The sequence below is a fragment of the Ammodytes marinus genome (genome assembly GCF_949987685.1).
Source record: "Ammodytes marinus genome assembly, chromosome: 16".
Taxonomy (NCBI): domain Eukaryota; kingdom Metazoa; phylum Chordata; class Actinopteri; order Uranoscopiformes; family Ammodytidae; genus Ammodytes; species Ammodytes marinus.
Window position 1 is genome coordinate 2,380,750 of NC_137220.1, and position 10,000 is coordinate 2,390,749.

General features: G+C 37.3%; 2 protein-coding genes across 2 annotated transcripts in view; one reads left to right on the forward strand and one right to left on the reverse strand.

The window, feature by feature from the left end:
* Positions 1-5,692, forward strand: part of jmjd8 (jumonji domain containing 8) — a 7,495-nt gene extending 1,803 nt beyond the window's left edge. The window contains exons 3-9 of the mRNA XM_080044797.1: positions 555-603; positions 1,241-1,337; positions 1,665-1,733; positions 2,491-2,610; positions 3,756-3,823; positions 4,734-4,868; positions 5,587-5,692. Coding sequence (XP_079900923.1) covers positions 555-603; positions 1,241-1,337; positions 1,665-1,733; positions 2,491-2,610; positions 3,756-3,823; positions 4,734-4,868; positions 5,587-5,667 — 619 coding nt within the window. The 3' untranslated portion in view covers positions 5,668-5,692. The remainder of the gene's footprint in view (positions 1-554; positions 604-1,240; positions 1,338-1,664; positions 1,734-2,490; positions 2,611-3,755; positions 3,824-4,733; positions 4,869-5,586) is intronic.
* A 3,079-nt stretch (positions 5,693-8,771) lies between these two features.
* Positions 8,772-10,000, reverse strand: part of LOC307262315 (E3 ubiquitin-protein ligase CHIP-like) — a 10,238-nt gene continuing 9,009 nt past the window's right edge. The window contains exon 8 of the mRNA XM_080043150.1: positions 8,772-9,005. Coding sequence (XP_079899276.1) covers positions 8,880-9,005 — 126 coding nt within the window. The 3' untranslated portion in view covers positions 8,772-8,879. The remainder of the gene's footprint in view (positions 9,006-10,000) is intronic.

Here is a 10,000-nt window from a genome sequence, read left to right on the forward strand (position 1 = left end):
ATCGAACCCGGGTCCGCTGCTGGCCGAGGCCCATGGGGGGGTGGACGCCCTACCAACTGAGCTAAGGGCACCCCCATTTATTTTTTATAAAGAGGGATTTTTTTTCACGATGCATTTCGAGAATAAAGTCGAATTACATTTTTTTTTTTTTAGGAGGAAGATTTGTTTTCTGGGGGGGTTGTGGGGGATTGTTATTTTTTTAGTGGGAAGTTTTGTTTTTTGTAAGTCCACCCTTCCAGACTACATCATGAAAAAGGGGTAGGATTAAATAAGTGTATACTTCTTCCTGCTCCTTTTCAGGCATATCTCAGCAATACAGATAATTTTTTTTCTTTTCTTTTTTTTTTGTGAAAACATAATTTTTGTTTATTGTATTTCCATGCTTTTCATTTTGTTTTGTATCACTGATATGTCTGAAATAAATTGAATCAAATCAAATCAAATCAAATCAAATCAAATCAAAAACAGCTCTCGTGACTGCCTCAGCAACATGCCTTGTGTAGAGGAATAGGTGAAAAAAAAAATCACATTGATCATATTGTGACTGTTTTCAGATATGCGTACAGTCGACCGGTGATAATCAGAGGGCTGACAGACAACACGGTACGTTTTCTCCCCCCCCCCCCCTCCCCCCATTAACTGTTCAAAACATGACTACTTCGCTTTCAATGCGTCTTATAATTGTATTCTCACCAGTTTGGTATTCATTACGTCATTGCACTTTGTATTTCTGACACATTTTCTACTTTTTAAGAGTCAGTTCTCCATTTATAAACATATTTCATTTTCATTTAATTTTATTTTATTTCAGACATATCAAAAACAATACAAAACTAAATGAAAAGCACAAAAATACAACAAACAAAATTTATGTTTAAAAGACTTCACAAAAAGAAAAAAGAAATAAAAAACATTATCTGTATTGATGTGCTATGCCCGAAAAGGAGCAGGAAGAAGTAGTATACACTTATTTAATCCTACCCCTTTTCCCAACATACACTGTACATATTTTATACATATTTTTGTATATTTGTACACACCTGTGTCTTGTGTATATTATCTTTCAGTAACAACACTGTGTTTAGTTTTTATTTTTGGACCTAACCTTTGTCCTATATAATATATATTTTTTTTTTATTGAATTGAATTAAATTAAAACATGAAGAAATACAGCTGCAGTACTAGTGTGTTGGTAATGTTTTTTCATGGTTATTAAATATAATAAAATATCTGTTTGTAGAAGTTCCGTTCGCTCTGCTCCAAGTCGAGTTTACTGGAAGAATACGGGAACTTCAGAGTTCGTCTCAGCACGGCCAACACATACTCCTACCAGAAAGGTGAGAACGGCTTAGAAATGCATTTCTATTGTTTAAGATAAGAAACTACACTGTACATTGTTATCACTTGAAATGGAAATTTGCATCATAATAATAAATAATGCATTCAAGCACTGAAAATGTATATTGTTTTATCTCAATGGGAATATTCCTGGTTAAAAAAAAGGTTCATGCAAAAATATAGTTAAAAAATAAACTGAGGAAAGACTGAAATAAATAAATGTAATGGTAACATATCACCTTACAACCTGTAGTACTTTGAAATCGACTAATTAAACCAAATGAACCAAATGAACTTACCAGTGACTGAGTATGTCTCCCTTCCAGTGGACGTTCCCTTCTCAGAGTACGTGGATGATTTCCTGAAGCCTCAGTCTGCAGAGGCTCTGGGCAGCGGTGAGTAAGAACTACAGTCTGCTTCAGATTTCTTATAAATGTAATAAAACATTTAAAAATAAAACAAGTGTGCAAAGTAGAATTTGTGCCGTATGTTGTTGTTTTTTTCTTTTCTTTTTACTTAGTTTTTCTTACGGTTTCTTATCTTTATTTACTGTATCTGGTACTGTTGCTGCTATGTGAATGTAGAGGAACCAAGCCTTAGAATTTGACTCTTGTGTACTTTATTAATTGAATTGTTATGAGCTGGAGCAGTGAATTTCTGTTTTGCTGTTTTCAATTTCATGGTTTTCGTCGTGGTATCTGTTCCTTTATTTTATTTTATTTTGATATTGTCTTGTTGCAAAGTTTTGATTTGTTTAACCCAAGACCTAAACATCATAGACACTGACTGATACTTACTGAAGACAATTATAAAAAGTAAGAGGGGGTAGGACCAGAAAAGTTTTTCTTAACTTCTTCCCTTTTGAACATGAACTATATTATTTGAGTTATGTATTTGTTGTTTAGGATCCCATTTGTTTGTTTTTTAATTTATTTCTTTCCTTTTTTTACTGCTCAATTGTTTTATTTTTGTTTGTATTATTATTATTATTTTTTTTTTAACCATGTCCAATAAAGACGAAAAAAAAATTAAAAATTAAAAAATTAATAAAAGTGATTCTGATTCAAACGGAAGAACACGCACAATGTACAAAGATAATATTCAGAAAAAGAACAAAATGTTTTCCCTAAAAACTCCATAATCCTCTTGCAGAAACCCTGTATTTCTTTGGAGACAATAACTTCACAGAGTGGCGCAGTCTGTTTGCCCAGTACCGCTCTCCTCCCTACGTCCTGCCGCGCACCACTGGAGCATACAGCTTCGGCATCGCGGGTACGTGAGTCCAAACAGGGCTTAAAACGTGTGTGTGTGTGTGTGTGTGTGTGTGTGTGTGTGTGTGTGTGTGTGTGTGTGTGTGTGTGTGTGTGTGTGTGTGTGTGTGTGTGTGTGTGTGTGTGTGTGTGTGTGTGTGTGTGTGTGTGTGTGTGTGTGTGTGTGTGTGTGTGTGTGTGTGTGTGTGTGTGTGTGTGTGTGTGTGTGTGTGTGTGTGTGTGTGTGTGTGTGTGTGTGTGTGTGTGTGGTGACTAACCTCACAAGAGGGTGTACTCGTGGGGCAGGCTCAGTCCTCTTCACAGCAGACCCGGGTTAGAATCCAGCCCGGGTCGTTCTCTGCATGTCATTCCCCTCTCTGACACATTTCATCTCTGTCTCTCCAAACTGTCTAATAAAGCTTGAAAAAACCTTCACATTAGACCAAAGAGGTTTGTTATTCTCACCCGTCGGCTCAGGCTAAATCCTGGAGTATTTCCCCCAAACCTTCAGGGCTAAAATGTCAGTTTCATCTTGATCAAGCTGGAAAACATTCTGTGACGTCCTATATTGTTGGTTGGCAATAAAAATAAGACATTTTGAAGGTAACTTAATGGTGGTTGCTCCAATGTAATCTAGTAAAATGTAGTGTTAGGCAGAAAACCAATAAAACCGCTCAGTTGGTAGAGCGGGTCGGCCGATGATCAAAGGGTTGGAGGTTCGATCCCCGCCCTGCCACCTGTGTCATAGTTGTTGTGTCCTTGGGCAAGACACTTCACCCACCTTGCCTCGTGTGAATGTCGATAGTTAGCCTGCTGCTATCGGTGTATGAATGTGTGTGTGAATGGTAACGTGTAAATGGGAACAGGTCTCCCTTGCAAAAGAGTCTCCGGACTCAATGGGATTTACCTGTAGAAATAAAGGTTAAAAAATAAAATAAAATAGGCTACAGTTGAAGTAGAAATAGGTTTTACCCGATTGGAATACCGTGGACTGGGGGTGAATTTGGGGAAGGGTTAAAGGGATTAAAATTTGAATATCACCCTAACCCTAATGTCCATATTCTGATCTTTTTTAAAATACGTATTGTGTGTTTTGTAGTTTAGTTTCCTGTGTTTAATGATGAAACGATAGTCTGTGACCTTCAGATCTCCTTCCTGTGTCTCTAGGTTCAGGGACGGGCGTTCCCTTCCACTGGCACGGCCCAGGATACTCTGAGGTCATCTATGGGAGGAAGGTCAGAATCAAAATAATGTAGATTTGTCTTCAGTTTTTCTGCACCTCAATCTGAATCTGTCTCATGTAGGGAACTGATACTAAATTAGTAGCGGTTCTTGACTGGTCTGTACCGAAATTTTTATTTGTTCAACCTTAAAGGTGCAGTGTGTAATATAACATCATCAAGAAAGTTCTACAAAGTTCTAGAATGCAACGCTCCCTGGGTAACCCCAACCCTTTAGAATAATAACAGAAGCTAACAGTGGCCTTCAAGGACAAGAACAATTCTAAATTTTAAACAATGCACCTGATGACATTCCAACTATGACACTTTCAAGATGGCGGCACTAGGCCTTGGTCCAAAATATGCAGAAATATGGACATATATGAGACCCTTTCTAAGGGAAAAAAAACAATTCAAAACTTTTTTTCAGCTGTTATGCACTAAATTAAATGTACTTATGGATATTATAATTACTTTCTACAAAATCTGCTAGGAAATAAAACCCAAAATTCTACACACTGCAGGTTTAATTCATTATAACATAGCTGCTAGTCTTGTAGTAGGCCAACACTTTTTAAAAGGTCTTGGTCTAGTCTCGGATTTAAGATTTTATGTCAAGATCACAACAATGTGGATATTATTGCCATATTGCCTTTTTTGATTTGAAATCATGAAAACGTGGGGACAATTTTAATAATTTTCGGCTTTTTATACATATTAGCAGTTTCAATACAAACACAAAAAAATAGAACAACACAGCCAGGCACTTTACAACAAACGTTCAATCCATTTCTTCCATCTTGCTCAGTAGCCTACAGCCTATCGTTATGTTTAAAAAACAAATGTCATGTCAGTTTTTTTAATCCAACCCATCCCTAGTCTGATTTAAAGTGTTTTCTGCTTGTGTCCCCCCCCCCCCCCCCAGCGCTGGTTCCTGTACCCCCCCGACCAGACGCCTCACTTCCACCCCAACAGAACCACCCTGTCCTGGGTCACAGAGACATACCCCGTCCTGCCTCAAGAGGAGGCTCCACTGGAATGCACCATCAGGCCCGGAGAGGTGACGGGCTTTCATTCAACTATATCTTACTAAGAATTCACTTAGGGAAGGTTATAGACTTTCTATTTGACTATTGAGAAGGGTATGAATAATTTTGGACCTGCCACTCTTTGTTCAAATGTAAATAAAAGCTGAAAGATATTTTTTTCCCACAATGGTGACTCTTGCACATCGCCTTATTATCTTCTGGGAGAAGCCTGTGGCATTTGACTGTACATACAGGTGATACTCATATTATTAGAATATCATGGAAAATGAATTGGAATTGAGGCAAGAATTCATGCAAAAGGGGCCCAAACCAAGTACTGAGTACTGAGATTTTGAATGTGGGGTTTTCATAAGCTGTTAGCTATAATAATCAAAATTATAACCAATAAAGGCTTGAGATATCTCACTTTGCATGTAATTAGTCTATATAATATATTATTTTCACCTTTTTAAGTTGAATTACTGAAATAAATTAACTTTCGCACGATATTCAAATTTTTCGAGTTTCACCTGTATTTGTGTGGACATTTTGAACATATTTGAATATTCAGGGTGGAGAGAGATCCATGTGGTTTTAAACGTTTCCTTTCAGAACTAAAATAGTTTCTGTTTCTCTGTTTGCAGCAAAGCTAATAGTGCGTAACTTTTAATATAATATAATATATATATAAATGAATGTTGGTTAAATTCAAGCCATCGCCAAACTAAGTGTGTTTCCCTTCTGTTCCAGGTGTTGTATTTCCCCGACCGCTGGTGGCACGCTACACTCAACCTGGACACAAGCGTCTTCATCTCAACGTTCCTCGGATGAGATTCAGACAGACAAAATGTTTTTTTTTTTTGGCGTTTTCAAGCTTTATTAGACAGTACAGAGTTGAAATGGGGAGACAGAGAGAGAGAGAGGGGGGGGGGGTGACCTGCAGTAAAGGTCCACGGGTCGGATTCGAGCCCGCGACCACTGCAACGAAGGCCGGAGCCAATATGGTACACGCTCTATCCACTACGCATTGCATTCAACGAAGAAAAACATTTGTATCTTGTAATTATTAAGCCTTTTCATGGGTCATTCCGGTCACAATTTCATAACCAAAAACAAGAGACTACTAGGGATTGTTTAGGGATCATATTTTATCGGAAGCAACAGTTACATTCCATTCCAATACATTACTTTGAGCTTTCTCTCCAACGGTTTATCCGATCTACTTCACTCTTGATGGGGGTGTTGTTGACGGCCTAAGGGGGTAGAGCAGTGCTGAAGTTTTTTGGATTTGGGATGAGACGGGACGATAAACAGGCCAACTAGGGGAACAACAGCAGGAGTCTGGCATTATTCTGGGATCATAATTTAGTCTGAAGCAACACGGTTACATTCGTTACATTTTCAACATTCCAATATATCGTTAGCCTCGTAGCATAATTGCCTAAATCATATTTACTCTACTCTACTTTTACTCTACATCTACTCTGTTCTACATCTACTTTACCCTGCTCTATAACCCTCAAAAAATATGTCTTAGGCAATTATGCTATTAGAAAAGTAGATATAGAGTAGAGTAGATGTAGAGTAAAAGTAGAGTAGAGTAAATATGATTTAGGCAATTATGCTACGAGGCTAACGATTTTTTTTTTTATTATTATTATTATTTTTTATCACATTCTGTAAAAAACTGCAAAATAACTTTGGTGCACGTCTATTAGTGGTGTTAAGGTATCGGTGCTTGGTGAATAAAAGGGCAAGAGAGCAGCACTACCGTAATGACATGAATAGAAGCGCATCAACAATTCCAAGGGGCTGCAAGAACACTGCTGTAATAAGAATAATTATATAAACATTTATTAATAATATGTATTTAATGACCAAAGGAGTTTAAAGACACTCAGAATGCACTAAATTTTTTTGAAGAATCATTCCTGTCATGTGACTTCTGTTGGGAAAAGTTACAAATGGAAATATATGAGAGAAATATCGATCTGTGTCAATGGAATTTACTTGAAGAAATAAAATAAAAGCACAAAATGATCTGTTCTAGATTGTCCACTGTCATTTTAGGAGTAAAAATGTTGGCATGAAAGATTTAAAGTAAAGATTGTGTCCAGTTACCCAAACAAACAGTCACAATTGTTACTAGTGTTTAAACTGGGAATGTTAGTAATAAAACAACGTAATAAAAATCTTTTATACTTTTAATAATCTGTTCTAGATGGTTCAGTGTAACATAAGGAGTAAAATGTTTGCATGAAAAATGTAGAGATTGTGTTTAGTTTCCAACACTGGTGAACAATGAAAAGTCACTAAAGTTATTACAATTCAAATAATTCATAAAGATCTATTTTTTTTAGCTCATCAACGTCTCGTCTAAGGCAGTTCTCCTGTAAGAATCTCTGAAGTTATTATTTTTTTTTATACATTTAGTTTCACCCGCTGCCTGTACAGGTGAAACTCGAAAAATTAGAATATCGTGCAAAAGTTCATTTATTTCAGTAATTCAACTTAAAAGGTGAAACTAAAATATTATATAGACTCATTACATGCAAAGTGAGATATTTCAAGCCTTCATTTGTTATAATTGTATTTATTATGGCTTACAGCTTATGAAAACCCCACATTCAACATATCTGAAAATTGTAATATTATATAAAATTCTATAAAAAAGGGATTTTAAATATAGAAATGTTGGCCCTATATAAAGTATAATCATCAATATGTCCTCAGTACTTGGTTTGGGCCCCTTTTGCATGATTTTTTTCCTCAATTCCAATTGATTTTCCATGATATTCTAATAATATGAGTTTCACCTGTAGCTGTGAATTTATAGAAATAAATAGATAGATTTTTTGTTACCTGTTAGACACATTTTTTTGCAGATTCCTCGGCTTGAATTCTAACCGGTGACATTAATCTGTAATTAAAATGTTGTTAGCAGAATTGGTTTTATCTGGATCATTCTCACCTACAAGGATTTTTTTTGTGGTCAGACACACAATAAACTTTGAAATTTCAAATACATGTAGAGAATACAAGTAAAATGCATCTTAAAATATAGAATATTATTAAAATAACCAAAGAGAAATTACATGGAGAAAAATACAGAGAAATGTACAAATACAGATACTACAGAAGTAATTAGTGAAACTCAGACGTAGAAAACATGGAACATTTATTTGATGAAACATATTCGTCAGCAGCTTTTGGTCGTTCAAAGGTTCTCATTTGCAGCGAAATATGTATATGTCGATAAAACAAAATTAATCTCCCTCTTTCAGCCGTTTACAAAACACAGAAATTCGTCGAGATAACAAAGTAAATATTCTAGTTTCAGTCTTTTAGGAACACACACAATCTTAACTTTAACTTTGGTTGAAACTGGATTGTAAAACAGTCACGTTTTCACAGAAATAATCATTTAAATAGACAAAAAGAAACTGTAATAATTGAGGAAAGTAGTAATACTGTTGTAAGTTGGTGGATATACGTGCACACAGGTTCAAAAACGGAAGCAACAATTTAAAACATAACAAAGAAAAATTACACAAAAATATTCCACTCATAAAGCAGAGAAGATAATACTTAACACAGTTTACTTGATAATATAAACCTCTCTCTCTCTCTCTCTCTCTCTCTCTCTCTCTCATCTCTCTCTCTCTCTCTCTCTCTCATCTCTCTCTCTCTCTCTCTCTCTCTCTCTCTCTCTCTCTCTCTCTCTCTCTCTCTCTCTCTCTCTCTCTCTCTCTCTCTCTCTCTCTCTCTCTCTCTCTCCTCTCTCTCTCTCTCTCTCTCTCTCTCTCTCTCTCTCTCTCTCTCTCTCTCTCTCTCTCTCTCTCTCTCTCTCTCTCTCTCTCTCTCTCTCTCTCTCTCTCTCTCCTCTCTCTCTCTCTCTCTCTCTCTTCTCTCTCTCTCTCTCTCTCTCTCTCTCTCTCTCTCTCTCTCATTGGCTACTTGTCTCCCTGCCTCTCTCTAATTGGCTACTTGTCTCCCTGCCTCTCTCTCATTGGCTAGTTGTCTCCCTGCCTCTCTGTGATTGGCTAGTAGTCCTCCACCCAGCCGTTGTCCAGTATAAAGGCGTCGATCACGTCCTTCATGGCCAGGTTTGGAACCAGCTGATCCTGGACCAGAGGAGAGCGAGTGACGGGGTCGAAATGTCCCACTCTCTGAAACACACACACACACACACACACAAACGCACAGAACACACACACACAGACGCATGCAGGCACACACACACACACGCACATGCACAGAACACACAGGCAGGCAGGCACACACACACACACACAGACAGGCAGGCACACACACGGCAGGCAGGCAGGCACACACACACAGACAGACAGACAGACAGACAGACAGACAGACAAACACACACACAGACGCACACAGACACACACACAGACGCATGCACAGACAGACAGACACACAGACAGACACACACACACACAGCTTAGTTATGATTTGGCACTATCCATCAAGATATTATTATATTTATATTATATATATTTTTTTTGTAAAGATACTTTTTTGTGGCATTTTCAAGCTTTATTAGATAGAACAGAGTTGAAATGGGGAGACAGACAGAGAGAGAGAGAGAGAGAGAGAGAGAGAGAGAGAGAGAGAGAGAGAGAGAGGGGATGACCTGCAGTAAAGGTCCACGGGTCGGATTTGAACCCGCGACCACTGCAACGAAGGCCGGAGCCAATATGGTACACGCTCTATCCACTACACCACCGGAGCACCCCAGGAATAATGTATATTTTAAGTAAAAGCGGTGAATGTCTCACTGGGTTCCTACCTGCAGATGTTCTTATTTTCTGTCACAGAGTTTCTATACAGTGTGGTATTGCTAGTTTTAATCCAGTAAAAGACAAACAGACCAACATAAATCAATAACTATAATAATAAAAACACTTTTGCAGTAAGAACAGAGACATTGTAAAGAGGTATTATTAGTTTTACTGCAGTAAAGGCTGTGGATTCTTCAGTGAGCATTAGACCATAGCTCCTACCTGCAGATGTTCTTCTATGTCTTTGAGCAGTAGACCATAGTTCCTAAGATTATACTTCATATTATAAAACTGTGACGGACTGTATCGTAAGTTGTTTAAACTGTAATAAATATATTTCTAAAAAAATAAAAGACTTTGACTTGAAA